General features: G+C 38.0%; 1 protein-coding gene across 2 annotated transcripts; it reads right to left on the bottom strand.

Annotated features, from left to right (window-relative positions):
• Window positions 1-1,823: 1,823 nt before the first annotated feature.
• On the bottom strand, window positions 1,824-20,951 carry LOC106960375 (rho guanine nucleotide exchange factor 18-like). Of its 2 annotated transcripts, XM_015053450.1 has the most exons (22): window positions 20,629-20,951; window positions 15,163-15,208; window positions 14,440-14,550; window positions 13,998-14,092; window positions 12,804-12,944; window positions 12,314-12,558; window positions 10,322-10,447; window positions 9,844-9,961; window positions 8,688-8,939; window positions 8,360-8,436; window positions 7,745-7,926; window positions 7,522-7,577; window positions 7,128-7,307; window positions 6,899-7,039; window positions 6,190-6,281; window positions 6,023-6,118; window positions 4,931-4,978; window positions 4,368-4,829; window positions 3,423-3,738; window positions 3,188-3,292; window positions 2,601-2,624; window positions 1,824-2,537 (listed from the first exon to the last, which is right to left on the bottom strand). In XM_015053450.1, the coding sequence occupies exons 4-22, from the start codon at window positions 14,074-14,076 to the stop codon at window positions 2,407-2,409; spliced, it is 2,871 nt and encodes a 956-aa protein (XP_014908936.1). In that variant the 5' UTR covers window positions 14,077-14,092; window positions 14,440-14,550; window positions 15,163-15,208; window positions 20,629-20,951; the 3' UTR covers window positions 1,824-2,406. The 2 variants fall into 2 exon arrangements, with proteins under 2 accessions (XP_014908936.1, XP_014908935.1); XM_015053449.1 differs by having other exon boundaries at window positions 1,824-2,624.

The following is a 20,951-nucleotide window of genomic DNA, read 5'->3' as shown; positions in this document are numbered from 1 at the left end:
TTGCCGTGGCCATTCACACTTCCAAATAAATGTGACCTGTATGTGTTCTCCAGTGTGAACTGCAAACGAACTGAAAGTGTCCTGCATGCGCAGTAAAGGGCGCAATAACGTCACACATAGAGGGCGTGCTCAGTGTTTTGCCAACCGCCATAAAAAGTAGTGCTCAGTGTTAGCAAAGTGGATGCTAACGGTGGAGCATAACTTACAATTCTGAAATTGTTGTCCGACCGGAGCCAGCACTTTAGTAACGTAGTCCTCGCTATCGTCCGCCATGGTTGTTGTTCTTCTTTCCGCTTGCGCGTATCAGGACGCAGAATAGTGACGTTTGTCGAGTATTAATGACGTTCAGGTCGGATGAACGTGACTTGGCCGATCAGATTCGGGACACATTTGAAAAGATAAGAATCGGGCCTGGGTCGCTTTCGCAAAAAATCCAACCCGTATTGTGCAGACTGTCATGAAAAGATCAGATACAGATCACATTAAGGCCACAAAAAAAAAAAGAAGAAAGAATTGGGTCACTTTGGGCTGCAGTGTGAAGGCAACCTTAGACTCTTCAGAATCATATTGAAAATGTAAAACCATGCTTCATTTTCTCTATTCAGCTGGACCGATCGCATAAAATCCCAATAAAATACATCAATTATTTTTATTATTTGGTGGTAACGTGACAGAATGAACATATTTATGCTGACGTGACAGAATGAACATATTTATGCTGTGTGGATTTAGACGCCTGTGGTTTCTGGGGCTGAATGAGTCTTTTCATGTGCAGAGATGGACAGCAGCCTGACAATGAGTCTCTTGTGACTTCAGCAGTTCCTCAAAGAGAACAGAGGGAGTATCTATTTACTCTGGATCGCTTGTCTGATTCACTGGCACACTCCTTCACAGAGTGCACACTCCGCCAACACAAGTATAAATATTTCAGCTGTGGGATTTTTAAACCATTTTACCTTTACAGGTTCTCCAAGCGCTGATGTCCAGCACCTTCTTCCAACTGGGCAACAATTCAGGCTTTGAATGCAGAATCTGCAAAAGAACAAACTGACAGAGGAACAGCTGACGGAGCAACAAATGGAGGGTTTGATTAGTAAGAATAAATAGATGGATAACTGTGAAATATAGAGGAAATATAGAGGAATAATGAGCAATGGTGCGTTCACCATTGCTCAAACGTGTTTTGAGCATCAGGTGCTTCTGGTTTACATTCAACGTTTATGTGGAGCGTCGGACACACCCGACACTTAAAACGGTTCAAATCATTAGATGCTCGAAACGCACTGCAACCGCCTTCGACGTGAATCCACGCAGACTTTGAACGTAAATTAGACGCCCCTCAAATTGCGTTTGGTGTGAACGCAGCATAAATAGGATGTTGGGAAAACAGTGTCTTCAGTCAGAGGCTTCTTCAAATTTGCTGTAATGCAGACTGCTACAAAATATCTTACCCACCAACAGCCATCAATAACTTGAATAATTTGAATTAATAGGTTACGACATTTAATTTCTCTTTTGGATCAATAAAATATTCTTGAATTGAATGTATGCAAGAATAAAGGGATGATAGAAGAAAAAACTGTTGAATAATCACTGGATGAATGGATGATTATTGAATAAATAATATAATACAACCACAAGTGTTCCATTAAATTACATAAAAGTTCAATAACGGTAACGCATAAAGTCTACTTTTGATTTCCCTGCACTTCTGACGGTTTAAATAAAATGAAAAAGGAAAATGTGAGCTTGGCCTCATTGTGGAAGACGAAAAGGTGCATAAAATATCAAAATAATGCATCATGAAAGCAGCTTCACATTGATTTGAGTTCTTAATTTAAAATGTTTTAATTGCATGCCGTTCAGTTGACGTTTGACCATTTTTACACAAAACCAGTTCATGTTTACAAAGTTTCAACCAGGAACAACATGATGATACCAAAACATGATCAGGCTGTCAGAGGCAGAATTGTTATGAACTCAAACGCGTTTGTCGGAAACTTTAAATATCTGTCAATACTGTGTGAAAACTCAGTCTGCACAAACTGCTTCCATCTACATGGATTGTTCATTTTCAAGAACAAGTCGGACCAATTTGTACACAAACTGAGAAGCAGAAGCCTGAAGATCTTTGTATTTACAGACGTAAACTTGTTGAACCAAAGTTGTACACACATTATTACAGCTGTTAAAGTTAAAGCTTAAGAGTTTAATTAAAATAAAAATAAACTTTGGGTCAGAGTCTTTGTGTATTAAAATAATCATTTAAAATATATATATTTTTCATAATTACAAAAAGCCAAACTTTTTGGATTTTTTTTTTTTTTTTGGCAAAAGTGCAACTCTTCGAGGATTTCTCATCTGGATTAAAAATCTCTTCCTGCTGCTCACATCCAAACTCCTCCGTTAAACAACGATAACCTTTTCTTGTTCTGTCGTATTTATGTCTGTCGGGAAGGGAGGAGGCCGCGGTGGAAGAGAACCAACGTTGTTCCACTTCGGTGCGATGAACGACTGAGACGGCTTCACGTTCTGGGAAGCCGTTCTGGGAAGCCGACCAGATCCTGAAGGTGGTGACCAGGATCTGGGCTTCAGGTCACCAGATCCTGGTGTCCTGAAGGTGTCTGAGGGAGGAGGGGAGAAAAGCTTTAAAATACTTCCCTGCAGCATACAAAACATGAAATTACATCCACTAATGTAGTTACTGCTCAAGTTAAACTGGTGATTTATACTTCATTACAATAAATTATATTGTTAAAGCTACTTAAAGTCAACAAGGTGGCATCTCCTTTAAAGGCAGGATATTAGATTTATTTATGACAGAATTTATAAAACTGTGCATCATTACGTTTGTACTTTTGGCAAAGTAAGATAAAGCTCTCGAGTGCAGCGTTACCAAGCAAATTTGTAATTCAGTACATTTGTGTCTGTGTATGTTTTAAGTCAGTTCAGAACTGTTTTTCTGTATCGGATCGTATCGGCCGATGTAAACTTCAGATATCTGTATCGGTATTGAAAGTGAAAAAAGTGGATTGGTGCATCCATGAAGGTAATCGGATAACAAAGAACTAAAAAAAATGATATTAATGTTAGAGAAAATCTACAAAAATGACATCAGAAGTTGTGGCAAAGCTGATATTTTTGGAAAAATTTCTAACATTTTGGAAAAGTTTCTCTAGGTTCATACCTGCACTTAAGACTCTTTTTGGACTTGCGCTCATTTGGGCTTTAAGACTGCCACTGTCTTTCCCCATCACCCGGATCGGGATCACCTGGGTTACATCTATATTGGCTGGAGGAAGAAAACAAACAAGAATGATGTTGTTCAATAGACAGAAAGTATCTGCAGCTTATAGACTGCTAATAACACACAATAAACATTTAAAACGACTAACCCAAATGAATAATTTGGGGTTTCTGACCTGCACTGTGGGCTCTCTTGTGGGAGCGCTTTGACTTGGTTTTCTCCTTCTTTTTGGGTTCGGCCGCCAGCTTCCTGGGAATCTTCTGCTGCACCTCCACAGGGGTCTGCACCTGGTTGGTGGTGCTCATCAACTGAACCGGCAGCATCTGCCTGCTCATTCTGATGCTGGTGCTCCGGGGAGGAACCCGCGGAGGAGATTCTGCCGGGTCAGGAGAGTTACTAGTAAAGACCAGTGGATTGGGAACTGGGGTCAGAGTCCCTGCTCCGTTTACTATGCTGCTCCTGAATGATGGGGCAGTGGAGAGCGCCGGAGACTGGGAAAAGAAAGGACAATGTGAGGAAGATGTTAAAATCATGAAGAACACAACCAGAGTTGAGTAGTAACTAGTTACATTTACTTGAGTAACGTTTGGGAAAAAGTGTACTTTGAGGAGTATTTTTACTGCGGTGTACTTTTTACCTTTACTTCAATAATTGTATTATGAAGTTTCACCACTCTTGAGTAAAATTTCTGGACACTGAGAGAAACTTCACTGAATGAAGAAAAAGATTCTCCAGACTTAAACACACTGACAGCCGGTTTTAAAGATTTACATCAAAAGAAATTGATTGGGAAATGTATTTCTTTTGCCTGATTTTGTCATTTTGTAATTATGTCATTTATATAAATTATTTTCATACCAACATTCCCAAATAACTTTATATTTTGATCTGTCTGACGTTGTAACTCTTAAATATGAAATGATTTGATCAGTTACTCAGTACTTGAGTCGCCTTCTTACCAAATACTTTTTACTCTTACTTGAGTCATTTCTTGGATGGATACTCTTAACTTTTACTTGAGTAAAAATATGTTGAAGTAGTGATACTTTTACTTGAGTACAAATCTTGAGTATATTTACATGAGATGAATGATGGATGTGATTTTCTCTTTTATTCTCACCCATGTCGGATCGTCATAATGGTTGACAAGCTTTGCCTTCATCTTTTCCAAACGTTCCTTTTCCCGTTCAATCATCTCCCTCTCCCTGTCCAGTTTCTGTGTGGTCTCCCTCAGATTCTCCAGGTCCTGTTGGTACGTCTCCTGACTCTGCTTCAGGTTCAGCTCTTTTTCTTTTAGTTCCTCCTCCTTCTTCCTGCACTCCTCCTCCCGCTGCTGCATCTTGGCGTTCTGACTTTCCATCAGCAACTGCTGCTTCTGTCTCTCTTTCTCCCAGCGCTGCTGCTCTGCTCGATGCTGGTTCTGCTGCTTGTGCAGCTTAGCCAGCTCTGCTCTCTGCTTCTCCAAGTTGCGCTCTTTCTCCTTCTCAAGCAGCGCGTTGGTGTTGCTGCGGACGGGCAGCTTGCTCTTTGACTGGGAGAGATTCTGCAGTTCGATCCTGCTGTCCTGCTGGGCGATGACGGCCTGCACGAATCAAAGCGCTGATATTTTATTTGCAATAGAAATATAACGACGTTTTTAAACTGTACATGATTCCATTTGTGGCCTTGTGAGGTTCGACTTGCCTGTAAGCTGCAGAGCTTCTGCGCCAGCGACTGAACGCTATCGAGCACCTGCAAAGCAGCAGTGAGACTTTTGTTTATGAACGCAGTCACATCTCCTAAACTCTTCACAATCCTACTTCTATTGCCACTCTATGTGACAGATTAACACAAAGTTGTGAAGTGAAATTGTAGTGATGCATGTGTGGCAAAGTTTTGTACTTTGCTCTTTTATTCAGATTTCTCTTAAAAACCAACGAGAAAAAGAAAAACAAAAACAAGCGTAACCAGTGGAATCAGAGAAATAAGCAAGAGGATCGTAGTATGATTTGAAGAAATAAATTGATAAATATCTATTATAATAAGTTTGTTGTCAATTTTGTAGAACTGCCATTTTATTTCAAATTTTAGGTTTAAAAATAAATAAAAAAAAAACATGAAACCTTTACAAAAAGAGTAATATTATGAAAACCGATGTAAAAAAAACAAAACAAAAACTTTCCAACCTAAAGACAAAAAAAATAGGTTTAATAAATATTACTTGTACTTTTAGTGTCATTTTGTTGGGGAAATTCAATAAAATAATTACATTAAAATATCTATATTTACAAAAAAATGATTTCTTTTTTTGTCACTTTAAGCAAATTTATTAACTCCTGTGGGACGTCGAGAGAGAGAGAAACCTTAATATTTGAAACTTAATGTTCAAAGAAGCTCTTCCTTTAATATGAAATCTGTAATTTCGATACAATATTTTCCACAAAGTGGAAGCAGATGGACAGGACTTTTACTTTTATTATTTGTAAAAGAAAACAGATGTAAATATATATGTTCTTTCACTTTATAATTTTCCAAAACTTTTTGTTGGTTTTTCACATTAAACTGCCAGTAAAAATACTAAAAAGAGAAACTTTAAAAGGTATGGCAACAATTGCAAGGCATGTTTGTGAAATCCAATTTGGAAAATGTGTTAAAAATGGATCAGATGGTGTGTGTGTGTGTTTCATTCTATTATAGTATTTTGTAACCTGTCAACATTAAAGGGGACATTTATATTTGAGCCGTACACCGTCCCTTTTTAAATACAGTTTATTATTGCCATCATGGTGGAGTTACCGCTGTCCCAGGGAATCCACCGAAGGCTGAACCACAGAGCAGCTTTGGGTGGGATCCACTTTCATCATCATCATCATCATCATCATCATCATCAGTCTGGAACAGAACAGAGGAAATGTATAAAAACTGAACGTCCAGTTTAGATCTTTTACATGCGTCCCACTTACAGACTTCCCCAGGTCTTCAGAGATCGACATGTTCTTGAGCAGAAGGTCACAGCTGCTGTATCTGCGTGGCACCTTCTCAGCTGCATCTTCGTCTGACAAAACGTTACAACAAAATAATCAATTGAAAAAGAAAAACTCCTGTGATTTTTGAGATCTTAAGAGAGAGAGAGAGAGAGAGAGAGATCTTAAGGAATAAATCAGTCAATGATTTAATTTCTCCAGCCAGAGCTACTTTGGGATGCGGAGCAATGACAGAAATAAGAAAATCCTCAAAAGAAGAAGTCAGCGGTATGATAAAGTATCTAAATGCACATTTTCAAGGTGTGTTTCAGCACATATGTCCAATTTTTTCTGTTTTAGGTCAGAAATATTAAATACATTATTTGCATTTGCTAAGTGCCACAGAAAGGTGTGAAGATGTTTTAAATAATATTTTATTTTCAGAAGTTTACAAACTAAAATCTTTATGTAATTTATTAAAACCCAGATTGTAACATCGTGGCATTATAACTGGTGGACATATTTCAGGCTTTAACATCATAGAAACATAAAAATAAATGAGATGTGACATCAAAAACAGAGACATGTCCTGAATTTTGGCAAAAAGCATAAACATTTCAATCTGATCTAAACTTAGAAAAAAATTATAGATTATAATAAACATCTAGCTTCAAGTGAGAAGGTCTATCCTTACTAAAAACAAACTTACATTTCATGCTTTTAGCTATCAGATTATCCAGAGAGCCTTTGAAGGTCTGTGCCCTCCTGACACTTTGCTGTGTCTCAATTTCCCCCTCAGGAGCGGCTGGATGTTTAATCATCATAAAGAGCAGGTTCTGTAACTTTTCCACTGCAGACAAAAGAAAAACCAACAAACAAACATTATTTAATCTCTCTACTTGAAGAGACGACTTTAACTGTAGTTTTTCTGGTCTTACCCTCTTCGATGGCCCCATTCAACAAGGGCTCCCCCTGCTGGAGGTCAGAAGCATCGCCTCGCAGCAGCAGCCCGTTGTAAAGGCTTTTCTGACCCAACACGTCATGATAAAGTTCAGCAAAAATTTCCTGTTTCTTTTCCAGACTTTTCTTTATCTGCTCGTCTCTTTTCTGCAACTTATCTGAAAAGTAGAGCCAAACAGATCCATCTTTAATTCACCAAATGTAAACACAAAGTAATACAGATTTCTTACTATTTAGGTAAAAAGCAAAAATAGAAAAACTGCTTGGATTTTTTTTTTTTCAGATATTTACCATTTTAATATTCTTTGCCAAAGTTAACCAGGTATTTGGGTTACAGGTAGGATCTGTGTAATCTAAATTCAGGGGTATTACCTTGATACTGCTGCAGTTTAGTAACCATTTCTTTGTGCACTTCATTGTCTCTGCAACTGAAACACAAACATTTCACCGATAGACTTTATTTCAAAGCGACAAAGAAGCAATAGTCATCTTTCCAAACAGAGATGCTTTAACTTTTATCTGATGAAGTTATATTCTATTTATTAATTATTCTTTAACAATTCAGCATCTTAAGATCTACTTCTGTCCCTCTCACCTTTCTGCCATGTCGTGTATGAGGTCCATCCAGGTTTTGCACTCCTCTTTGGAGCTCGTGTAGAGCTCGTACATTTCTGGCGAGCCGGAGGGACACGCACAGATGACGTACATGGCTCTTTCCTCCATGGCCACTACCCTCACAATCACTCCCTGCAGGTAGATGACTGGCGGTTTGCTATCCTGCAAGAGACGACGATAATGTCCTCTGTTTGCATTGGGATGTAGCCTTCTTTATAACAACTCAGATCCGACATGTGGCACAGATTTAATAGACTCCAGCTTGGTTTTTAAAAATGCTGTCATTGTGACTTTACATCTGCTCAAATTAAGGTTTTAATGTGCAGTGAAAAAGTATTTGACCCCTTATAGATTCCTTCATTCTTGTTTTTCATTTTACCAGTGGTGAGCACAACTCTGACAATCCACCGACATTTTTCTTTTTGGTTTAATGCTTTAGCATTTTTGCTAACGTTAAAACTTTAATTTTTCTGGATGTCTGCTAATTCTACAGCGCTAATTTACTAAGCAATTCCTAAGATTGCCTCAGATAGGCAATCTTAGGATGACAGATAGTTGTGATATTTTTGCTTTCTGTGAATAGTTTTGGACTCACCATGGCAGCAAATACAAGCTTCTGATCTTTTTCCTGTAGCAGAAGCAGCATATCTGACAGCAGCACAGCATGAATTTCTGCAGGGGAAAAGAGAACAGCATGGAAATTTAAAAAGACACAGACAGTGCTGCAATTGGAGACAAGTTTCAGGAATGAATTCTTTACATTTTACACACTCATTTGAATGTTATCTAGCAGAAAAACAAACATTGTACCTGGTCATAGACAGCAGCATACTGACCAGTAAACTGAAAGTTTAAAATAAACACCTTTTCATACAAACACACGTCTTTTACTTCTAAGACGGAGGCCAGAGTCCATCACAAACCTTTTTGTTTACCGGACAACTTCCAGGTCAGGGGTCCTTCATGCACCAGCGTCCTGTTGCCGTGCCTCAGGTCGTCTCTCCAGAACCAGCGGCCATCTTTCAGCTTGGCCTGAGTCTTTTGCTCCAGTCGATTGATGATCTCTCTGAGGCGAGCGGTCTTCCCACATTCACTCAGCTGGGTGTTCACCTGGGAGATGGTGTGCTTGATCAGCTCCAGAGCTTTCTCCAGCTGCCTGTGCTCATGTGTGTCAGCTGTGAGAAGCAGTACAAAATAAATTACCAACCGATTAAGAGAAAAAAATATTTTCAAAACCGAAGCACCAATAAGAATTGTGTGGTTAATTTCTTATCGCTGGAATTTTTGATGCTTGAAAAGACAAATACCAGGATTTGGCCAATTCTGACTTCTCTTTAGGGGCTAAACTGAAGGAATATAAGTGAAACAGAAGTGAAAATAGTTTTCTTAGGCTTTCCGGCCACAGGTGGTCATTAAATTAGACAGTTCCCTTCAACCTCTGTGGTTATCATGACTTCATTTTAAGCACCTTGCCAATACTGGTAATGTCTAATTTTGAGCATGTATCACTCTGTAACAGCATCTACACCCAAGAGTGTTGTTAGTGAGACCTGGCAATGCTTGCGCTGCATTCAAGTTACATTCAGAACAGGGAAATTCTGACTTCCCAGTTGGAAAAAAAATCAACTGGAACGCCCTACGAAGTCAGATTTCCCACCAAAAAACTGGGAGTAACTCCGACTACCTCCAGTTGCGACTTGTTAGGAAGCTTCTTGGTTAGACAGCAGTAAGTTATGGTGGAAACATGTTTATTTTACAAGACACACATGTAAGAGTAGCGCCTGCAACTCTAAACTGAACACCATTAAAGGTGGTGTTTGCTTACAGAAAGTAAAGGTTAAAACGATTATAAGAGGTATTCCAAACAATGTTTATGTGCGTCGCCATGTTGAAATGCCGACTTTGAAATGAGAACGTATAAGTATAATTTCCAAGTATTGGATCTATAAAACAATGCATGCAAAGGTCCGATGGAGCAGAATTTTGACCATTTCCTGTTTACATTTCTCAGTGAAACTCTGGTTTTTACCAGAACTGAAAGAAGGTAGCAGATAAATGGATCGGGGAGGGATCCTTTACCGTCTGTGTTCTGGATGATTCGCTCCAACAGAACCGGATATTTTGTGATGCGTTGAGTCACCAGCAAGAAACATTCAGGAATCGTTAATCTTCGCGCCAGAGGCAGCTGATCGATTTTCTGTAAACAGCAAAAAGTGTTTTGTTTTTAAACCAACTTCATAAAATGTAATATCTTATACAGTATTTATTATTACTTAAACTTGCCAACATCTCCATACGCTTGTTGATTGGTGAAGACTTTGCTGAATTTAAACATCATAGATGTATTTTGGTTAAGTCTATGCTTAATATAAGTTGTTTAAAATCTGTATTTTTCTTTCCCAAATTCAGCTCAACCTCTGCAGACTCTCCACTGACAAACCGGCTACATTTCAGACAGAAATAAATAATAAAATCACAGTTTTAATATTGAAGAAGCCGTTTGGATGACAGGTCTTTGTTTTTTAAATAAAGACTGCATATAGTGTCAAATACTCACTCTAATCAAAATTTGCAGCGTCTTGTTGCTCTGCATTTGCTCCTTGTAGTAGCTGACAGCTTCGCTGTGATGGCTGCAAAAGTCGCCGTAACCCGTCGCCATCTGTATTCCCAGATTACCTGAAAACTGACACCAAAAACGAGAGCTTACCGATTCCGTCTTAATCTCTGGGTTTATGGGAAATTAAAAAAAACAAAATATCACATAGAAACCCCTCAGAAACATATTTTATTTATGCCTGAACAAAACGTAGTTCACACATTTTCACCTGCCACTCAGTCAAATCACACAGTCTGCAGTAGGCAGAACAAACAGCCACTTGAAATGTAAAGTCTACCAGCAAAATGTTATGATTTGCTCTTCGTCTTAGTGATGAAGCTCAGAAATGAGGCCAGTTTTAATGTTTTATTCACAGGTAAAACCCTGGCAAGATGACCAAAAGACGAGGATGTGCTTATCTTTGAGTGAACTAAGCTGCTCTCAGCATTTGACTTTTAGATCAAAGTCAGAAATTCAGTTAAATATCAAAGTCACAAACTTGAAAACTTGCTTGTATTTTACAGAAAATCTACAGAAAAAACCCAGAGGCTTCTATTATTACTACATTATTTTGTCGAAAGCTGAAAACTGTGATCAAAAACAAAATGCAATCGATTTCACAGCTTTCATATAGAGTAGGGAAGCACGATATTCGGACGATATCAGTTGTAAAATTTAATATCAGAAAAATTTTCCGTCAAAATAATTCACTAATACAAAAGGTGTAGATTTTACATGATAAACCAGCGTCAGTGATGCCTGCAGCACAGCGTCATAAGAAGCTGATAAGTACTGAAGGTTTTCATCAATTTGAGTTTAGTTTTATGAAGATTTACCAGTTTGCACTGTTTGAATCTTGTCATTATCTTAGAGAGAGCAGATGTTATGAATAAATTTGACATTAAACATAATACAAGTTGAAAGGGTCACATAATTTTTAGCTTCCGTATTTGCATTTGGCAGAAGGTTAAAATGACAAAGATAATGCAGCATATTAACTCCACAGTAGAGAAACCATATAGTTTCAGTAAGTAGGTATAGGAAAAAAATATCGATAATACTGTTATTGGTTATCAGCCAAATGAGTTTTAGTATATCAGCATATCGGATATCAACCAAAAATCCAATATTGTGCATACAGCCTGTAAAGGTTCCCTACATGTTCAGATTTAACCATGGCCCATGATTAACAAATGGGAAACTCAAAAATTTGGCTTAAAAAAAGCATCAACTGTGAATTAATTTAAGGCAACAACCCAAAGACCTTATGTCAGATCATAGAAAATCAACAAAGGTTCTCATGTTGGTGTGTTAAAGGCACATCTCAAACCCACTGCGGCAAGATATCAAACAGAACTGAGAGCCTCCACCCGTTCTGGGTGTAACAAAGATGGCTGAAGGCGGCATGATCATCTGTTCATCAGGTTAGATGCAAGTGTAACATTTAGTCATTGTCCTGTTCAGGAAGGAGGAGCCATGTTTTCTGTCTTGTTTGTGAACAACCTACAGTGAGAAATTATTTTATAAGCTGCAAAACAGAAAGAAAGACGCATGGAGAGAAAGAAAAATATGAAATCTTGGGCTGTTCTGAGATAGCTAGCAGAGAGTAAATCAACCATAAAAATCTGGTCAGTGCATTTTTAGTTGTTTTTAACTTTTGTAAAAAATTAACAACATAAAACATAAAAAGACTGAATTGTATGCAATTATTCCAGCATTCTGGAGCGAACCCACCCGCACGGCACCATCTGCACTTTTATCTTATAAACATCACATGAACAGAAACATAAGGGTGGAAATGTGTAGGTGAGTAGAAACAGCATGAAGCAGACAAAGAATAAACACAATATATTTATACAAATCACAGCTAATAGACCAAACTCCCTGACAGATTTTGTTATTTTCTTAAAGAAATTTCCATGACGGTTATTCAGGACCGCTCCTTTGCCCTACCTGATCGATGAGGACATCCGCCAGCTCTGTGATGTAGTAGTTATTTGGATTGTCCTCATCCCGACTCTCATCTCTCCGGGATTTGAGGGACTTGAGGAAGACATAGTGGAGGCTGAGCAGAACCTCCAGGCTGGGGAAGAGCTTCTCCAGGTTGATGATGGATTGGAACTTCTTCAGCTCATACATGTAGATGTGGAGGAGGATTTTCAAGGTTCGCACATGGTTCATCTCAGTCTGGATCAACTCTAGGGAATTGACAAGGGTTTTGACATTAAGCAGCTGATGTTTGCTCAATATTTAGCCTGAAACTTGGGGTAGAGGAGGCAGAAATGTTTCTATATAAACACATCGTCTAGAACAACACGACTCTTACAAATGCAAGACGATTTTAGGGTAATGTAATGAGGCAGTTAGTTTGACAGATGACTCCTTTCCAGGAAGAGTAAGACACACCCCAGTTCATACGTTTTCAACGTCTCTTTCAGCATACCGTAGATTACGTCCTGCCTTTTGACAGCCTCTTTGTTCAGAGACATCAGGTAGTTCTGGTCCACAGCCGAGCTCCAGGACTCCGCCTCCAGACCGCGGGAGTCGCTCTCCAGATCAGCTCGCAGCTCAGCATAATGGGAGTCTGCTGACACACACCGACAGGACCCAGACAGGGATAGTTCACACACTCTGTTCAGGCAGCAGGGATTTCAGTTGTTTTAAAGAACTTATGAATGTACAACTTCTGCAAGTTGGCATCTATTAAAAAAATAAAATAAAATTCCATAAAAGAAAAAAAAAACTGACAAAAAACTTTGACTTTTATCAGGAGATAAATGTTTATCTCCTGAAATAAAATTCACAAAATTTCTACAGAAATTTAAAGCAAAATTCAGTTTCTTTAAGCTTGATGACGAACAGTTATGCCAAAGAAAAAAAAAGGGAAGAAAACTACATTTTTTTAAAGGACAATGTAAAACTTTTTTGGTAACACTTTATTGACGGGGCGTGCATAAGACTGACATAACACTGTCATAAACATGTCATAACGACATGGAGGAGTCTTTATGAACGTTTATAATAGTTGTCATGAAGTGTCATTCAGTAAATAATGACACTTTTAAAGCAAAGTTGCTCTAGAAGTTGCATAAAAAGTGTAAACTTTGCATTAAAGGTGTCATTATTACCGAATGACACTTCATGATAACAGTCAGACATTTATAAAGACTCCTTCATGTTCATGGCTGTTGTTATGACATGTTTATGAAGGTGGCATCTCAGTCTTATGCACACCCCTTCAAATAAAGTGTTACCATTTATTTTTATTTTTTTTAGGTTTGAAGGAATATAAATCCACACCGTCATAAAATCTCTTAATAAAGAGGACAATGCCATTTTTCAGCTTGAGAGAGCACAAATTCATGTCTAAAGAAAACAGAAGCTGAATGAGGCGAGACAATTTACATGTTTTGTTAAGGTGATAAAACTATTTAATAACATTTTTAAATTGCAATCTATTATAGGGTAAATATTTCATTACGTTTGCCACATCATGATATTTAAAACTAACAATTCTCTGATTAAATCAAAACAATACAGAAATCACTTTTTTAAATTCTTCCCATCTTTGTCTTGCATTATAAACTATTTCCATAAAGGCTCCATAACTCTTAACCTTCATCTGTTACCAACTGACCTTCTGGGTTGATTGGCTCAGCCAATAACGCAGATTCATCAGCGAAAGGCTTCACCCGCTGGCCTTCAGTCTCATCCATCTGCGCCCGGCTGGGTCTAGATGGCATGCGATGATAAAAGGCTCACCAGGTAAATAAAAACATGCCAGCACAAAAACAGAATACCTCAATACTGCTGCAACTAGTGAAACATGTTGCAGCAGTTTCAACATGCTGCAACATGTTGCAGCATGTTGCAGCATGTTGCAACATGTTGCTCGAGCACTTTGCTCAGTGTCGAGCAAAGTAAAATCCATCAAGTGGAACAAAGCTGACTAAAATTCAGATGTTTCGGATGACACATCCACCCGGCCCGGAATACACATGGAAAAACCCGAGGCGCTGAATCTTTACGGGAAGTTGTTGAGTTTCTGATGAAGATTTTTTTTTTATTTTTAAACCAACCTCACGCTTGCTGGTCTGTATGAAGAGGACTCTGGTGAAGAGTTGGACGTTTGGGGAGGAAAACTGCCTGTCCAGCCATTAGAAGGCGACGGACAGAAACTCTCTGCAGAGCTGAGAGCCAGAACAGCAAACAGAGACAAAAAAAAACAAACTGTGAGAAGCAGAGCAACACAGGGAAAAAAGATAAACACCGAAAGTAAACTGGTGAGACATTCACTTAAAAACATGAAAAAAAAAAATCCATGTTGATATTAATCAATGCTTATATAACCTGTCTCAACAATAACTGCCGTTATTGGTGTCATTATATTTTCTGAACTATTCACTTTTAAAAAAAAAAATGTGTTTAAAGGAGTAAAACTTATTTTCCTGACTTGTGACACTTTAAACAGATAAACTATCTGAGCCAAGGAAGAGGGAGTGTAAGCAGAGAGTGAAACAAGCTGCAGCAGAAAGAATCATGGGAAGGAAACTGGTTTGACAGACTGTGACACCACAAGTCAGAACAGCTGAAAGGGAAAAATACAACTAAGGGCAAAGCTGACCTGTGGTAGCAAGCTGGGAGCTGAACAATTAGACAAATATGTTCTAGACTCAAAGTGAGAAAACTCCAATATTATTTAAATTTAAACTAAAATCTCTGCAAAAAGGTGCAAAAATAAAAAAAAGAAACATGAATTATTAGTAGTTCATTGTTGCTTTAAGCCAATTTGAATGACTCACCCTTCTCATGAGAAAGTTTTCTTTTTCTTCTGTTTCCACAGTTAAGCTGAAAAAAAAAAGGAATGAAAAACATGAAATAAAGAGTCCATCCATATGAGGGATGTTAAAATGCCGATGAATCTGATTCAACAGTAGCAAAGCATGGAACAAACAAAAACAAACAAATATAATTTATGTTGTAAGCTTCCTCTTATCGAAGAGCTTATTCAGGAAAGCAGTAGCTGTTTAAAGTTAGACACACCTAGAATAAACACCGACGTTTGACCAAAGAAATTGAGGAACGCAAACTATTGGTCACCAGTCCAGGACATTGTTCATCAGGCTTTTTCTGAAACATTTTTCAGGCGCCACCATTCTGACCGTTTAAACACCAACAAGAACTGGACTTTTTCAGCTTTAAGAAAACAACAACAAACACTTTCCTACACATTGGCACTGCACAAAAGAAAGAGCTCTCTCTTGTAAATGAGATCTTCAATCTCACTGGGACAAGCTGTACCAATAAAGCTTAAATAACAAAATAAATAAATGATTGGTTTAAAGGTGCAGAGTATTAGGCGCTTAATTTACTCAGAAGTTGAAAGTTAAAGGTTAAAAGTTAGAAGGTTTATCACCAAACTCCCAAATTCAATCCGATATGGCGGCCTTGCATTGGCAACTTGGGGCTAGTTTAAGTAAAACAAAAAACTTTGGACAATTTGCCCCTTATATCTCCCACACATGCACAAAGTACTTTAAAGCCTTTTTGAAAATGTTTCAAAGGTGTTTCAAGGTAAACAAAAGCAAACCGCGAAATACATTATTACCTCGATCTACCAAAAACAATTAGCTTGCTCACAGACAAAGTGCTTGAAAACAGTATTTGACTCTTTTTTTGTCAAACTTAATGTCCAGGATCAAACTAATTTCAACATAAGGCAAAGGTCCATACTTTGACTAGGCCATTCCTGTTTGCGGCAGAACAATTCATCCATTAAATTACAGGGAGTTTTCAGGTTCTGGAGGAAGCCAAGCCATCCCAAACCATCACATTACCCCCACTGTGATAAAAACAACAACAAAAAAAAAAAAACAGATTATTTAGACAATTATTTTAGGAAGATGGTGGTATTAAAGTTTTGAGGATCTGGAACATTTATGCGAGACAAATACAGAATAAATATAAGCTTAGATACTTCAATCCTATCGTTTTTTTAAAGGAGCTGGAACATCGTTAATTTGGTTGTGATGTTGTTCCCAGATGATTCCCAGTTTTATGGTTTTCAGATTGTTCTGGGTGACCTTCGAATTACTTTTTGTTGAGATGTTTCTGAGGAAGTAAAAATCAATTTGCTTTATCAACTGATTGTCAAAGCAGTTGGTGGCATTTGTCCACATTTACCTTGAAATTAATTGATTTAGATTTATTCTAAAGACAACTGAGGGTAGCCAAAGTATCACTAGTGTTACCTGTGGCTCAGTGTGAGAACCAGTGTGTTTGCAGAACATTATTTAAAGAATCCTGCCATTAAAATTGTGGTCAACAGCAAACAAATTAGAAATATAATCTACCAGAACCTTTATATCAAACCGTGCTGATAAAGGCTTCAATAAGGTCTTCAAAGTAAAAGCAAACCCTAAGACTGTTTTATAATCGTTTGAAGAAGTCCTGCCCTCCAACAGCAAAGCAATGATCCGTGTCCAGATGCTGAGCGCAGTTCATGCATACATGAGGGTTTTCTCAGGGTTAGATTACAAATATAATATTACACATACTGTGAAGGAACCACACATCTTCATATTTCTAAGTGCCAGAGCCCGTTTTCCTCTAGTATCATTTTCCTTTCTTTAAAAAGCATCCCTCCAAGCTTCATGCTAAGTCATTCTCCACAATGTGGTTGTTTCCAGTCCCTTGTTGTTTCTGACAGCCACACCTGCTACGATTCACCCAAACTGGGCGGAGAAAGAGTCAAGAAGCATGAATTACAGGTCATACCCTGCAAGAGAAAAACTAGACCAGCGAGTCGGCCAAGTCTGCTGCAGAGGACGGACGGATGGAGAAAGGAAAAAACAACAAAACAAAGTACGCTACTAGCACGAAAGCAGTTCCACTGTCAATGGTCATAATCATAGTATTCCCACACGAATTACTGCATGAAAGTGAATCGGTAACAGGTGTCATCATGTCCTGTCATAGGGACACAAATAGGAGAAAGACAGCAATAACAGCAAAACAAAAAGATGCACCCACTACATGACATAACTCCAGGCTGTTTACATTGCTGCTCTTTGATGTCAACCTAAATTGTGAGGAGAAATGTTCATTTGTAGTTTTCCATTGACGTCTCAAAGAGTTTGCAGAACAATGTGCATATTCTATTTTGGTTTTCTTATTAAACATCCCAAAGTGTGCATGCAAAGTTTACTCATGTTGCACCAAAACATTATGAAACCAATGGCTCAGCAGTTATACATTGCACTTTTCCTGCTGCTTTCGCCTTTAACAGCCTTGACCACAGTTAGTTTACTTATTAACCTCAAGATAAATGGATGAACACATGCTGCAATCTTTGGCTTTAAATGTGGTAGACTCGTAAAGTCACTGAGCATCTGTCAGTGTCCAAAAGTAAAGAAATCTATTCACAACTCCTCATCCTAAAGTCGTAGGGAACTTTTGAATAAACGTTTGAGATTGACTGGAAAATGCAATATCTCACACAGAGACCCAGAAAACTTGCTAAGCCTGGAGGTTGGGCGGTAGGGCAGTCATTCATCCAGCAGCCCATCATGTTTTTCAGTTAGAAAATGTTTACAGTTGACAGGAAATTTTAAAAATATTACTTGATTTTTATGTGCTATTGAAAGATTGGAAGATTAATATGTGAATACCAACAATAAAGTGTTAAATAATGTAAACATTTTAAAAGTATTTAAGTAAATAAGCAATGCTTAGCCTGGTGGGGGCACAAGTAAAGCCTGGTGGCCTGCCAGGCTTATAAAACACTGGGGGAAACCATGGGTACCGACACAAATTTAATAACAGACAAGATGAAAATGAAGGCTTGTTTGAAAAGGTGGTTAATTCATTTGTTTTTCCATCAGTTTGTCTTGTTCAGACTTATGAAGCAGCTGCAGCCTGAGGCTGTCTAATTAGATCACATGGCTAACAATCAGGAATACACAAAATATTCATCAGTACTGAAAAATAAACTTTAATAGAAAAAGAATCCAACACGAGACTTTAGAAATCTAAACAACAGTTAGATTAGCGTTAATCAGAATAACAAAACAAAACCAACTGTGGAGGAAAATAACACCAGCTGAAGCGGAAGAGGCAAAACTCTGACATACTTTCTTCTTGTGCAGCAGCAGTACTACGAACCAACACAGAAACATGCCAAATTTTACGGAACCAATACGGCGAACAATAGCTGTCAATACTACGACAGGTATGCAAAGCCGTAATTGGATCCCTTTGTAGTGGCTTGTGGTAAAAGAGCTGCGTCTCAAACACACAGCCGTGACATTGCCCTTTCTGACTTCCAGAGATATGATCCTGTTTATAATTTTAACACTAAATGCTGGCAGATGGCGGCCATGTTGGATTCTCGGCCCATGGTTGGGGAGGAGCTTCCAGATTTTCCAGTCAGTTGACTTAAAGATAGCAATCCAAAGTTTCAAGTTCAAACTGAACACGGCATCGTTTGGCTGGGAATTTGTAACTCTGATCAGAGTAAAGTGTCAGACACAACTTAACTGTTGAAGCAGAAAAGACCAGGCGCATTACTCTGAGCATAAACAATTCAAACTAATATTTCTCAGTATTTTATGAGTTCAAATCCAAACAATGTGTTTGAGAATCTGACCTTGACTTAATGACTGAACTTTCTTTGACCTTGAAGATGATATGGATTTGAAAGATTAATAAAAGTACAACTTCCCAACTTCTAATGAACTAAAATATGTTTTCATCTTATACAAAAATGAGATCATTATAAAATCAAAGTCTAGCGTTTGAATTACACATCACAGCAAAAGGTAACACAGGGCCTAGCTAAAGTATTCCTTCAATTTTTTCACATTTTGTCACATTGCAACCACAAACTATGTCTGAAAAGGAAAGCAGGTGATATTTATACAAGTTTTCTAATCATTTTACAACTTTTACACATGTTGTGCATTTGTACTGTATTGTACAATGCAACTGCTATTACAGCTGCAACTCAGTTGGAGTATATCTGTACCAGCTTTCCATATCTTGACATCTTTCTCTTTGACAAAGGAAACAGAAATTTATCTGGATTTAGGTCTGGACTTTGACTGGACCATCATAACGCCCGAATCCACCTTGATCTAAACCATGCACTGTTGTTGCTATGATTATAACTGCCTTTGCAATTTTGCATTAATTTTCAAGGTCAAGATTAACTCTCCATCGGATGCTGGAAGCTCGAAACATTTTCTTTTAATCTTAAACCAACTTTGATTTGCTTCTTAACTTCATCTCTAGTGTTTCTTTCCTGAAACTTATGAAGGACTGATTCTGTTGCAACGACTAATAAATAAATACATAAATAAATGAAGACATAACTTAAGAATTAAATAAAAACCATGAGGAAATAAAAATCTACTGTGATTGGTCAACAAACCAGTCAGCTCCCAAGAATTCACACAAACTTCCTGTATAAATAAATAAATGTGTAAATAAACATGGAAACAAGTTATTACAACATATACACCTACAATTATTTCCTTATTTATTTATTGTTGATTTTAGCAGGATCAATCCACCAGAGTAAACAAATAGTTGCTGTGGATTTTATTTTTTTTTCCATGCACCGAAAATAATTCAGAAATAAATCCAACTGAATACAATACGTTTATAAAACTTTAAACTATATTTATTTATTTTAGCAAGAAAATATAAACACACTTATTCTGTAATGATGTTGAACATGTGCAACAACAACAGAGGGAATGGGAAACGGCAGGACGAGATTACTAAGCGCTGCACTGGAATGGGAATGCTAGGAATGCCAAGGTGAGGGTATCTGACCTGGATTCATAACATTTCCCATCGACTGAGTGTCAGATGAGCTCGGCGGAGGCAGGTGATCTGAAGCATGAGAGTGAGAAACGGGAGTGGCAGAAGGTGATACTAGCAAACCCGTAGCGTGGCCCAACGGCTTCCCAACGGTTAAAGGCTAACTTTACAAAATCTGACACGCAACGGTGAAAATAAATTGAGTTTGATTAAATTATTAAATAACTCCAGCTCATTTCGAGTTTGGGTAAACAATAAAAAAATAAAAATAAAAATAATGAAAATCACTCGATTTTATCTGTGTTTTTTAACTGAAAACACACAAGTGACGTTACGTTTTTTTTTTGTTTAAAAATAAAATCTGCTAGCTTCGTTTGTCAGCGCTAGCTACCTACAATCTGTTTTCCTCCTACAACGTTTTAACACAAAAGCAGTCACTTTACCTGGAGGCAGGAAAAGCATGCAGTAGGAGGAGGACGCGTCGAAGGCGAAACGCAACTTTCTGTTTACTTCCAGGCGAAGGTTAAGTTAATAGATCTCTTTACAGATCCAACTAAACAGAAAGGAAGAAATAGTAAAGATGTCTTCGGAGGAACAAGTGCACAAATCATTAAAAAAACGGTAGGTTGGACGATGAAGGGAGTGTTTTAAAAGAAATCCCAGCCTCCTCTCCTCTCTAGTCCGTCCTTTTTCCAAACACTCGTTAGGGGCAGTGAACGCAGCACCTATGTTTGTCGAACAGCGCTCTTTACATGGAGCTATGGCA

Source organism: Poecilia latipinna, unplaced genomic scaffold (assembly GCF_001443285.1).
Source record: "Poecilia latipinna isolate Pla-1442-1.1 unplaced genomic scaffold, P_latipinna-1.0 Scaffold1180, whole genome shotgun sequence".
NCBI lineage: Eukaryota > Metazoa > Chordata > Actinopteri > Cyprinodontiformes > Poeciliidae > Poecilia > Poecilia latipinna.
This window is presented reverse-complemented; position numbering and strand designations above follow the sequence as displayed.

What these genes read in the sequence shown, in the direction of transcription:
- LOC106960375 (XM_015053449.1), bottom strand. Translation starts at nt 14,076, where the DNA reads ATGGATGAGACTGAAGGCCAGCGGGTGAAGCCTTTCGCTGATGAATCT. An exon ending in ATACACGACATGGCAGAAAG is followed by an intron (nt 7,578 to 7,744) that starts GTGAGAGGGACA and finishes TTTGTGTTTCAG; the next exon opens with TTGCAGAGACAATGAAGTGC. An exon ending in TAAACTGCAGCAGTATCAAG is followed by an intron (nt 7,308 to 7,521) that starts GTAATACCCCTG and finishes TCTACTTTTCAG; the next exon opens with ATAAGTTGCAGAAAAGAGAC.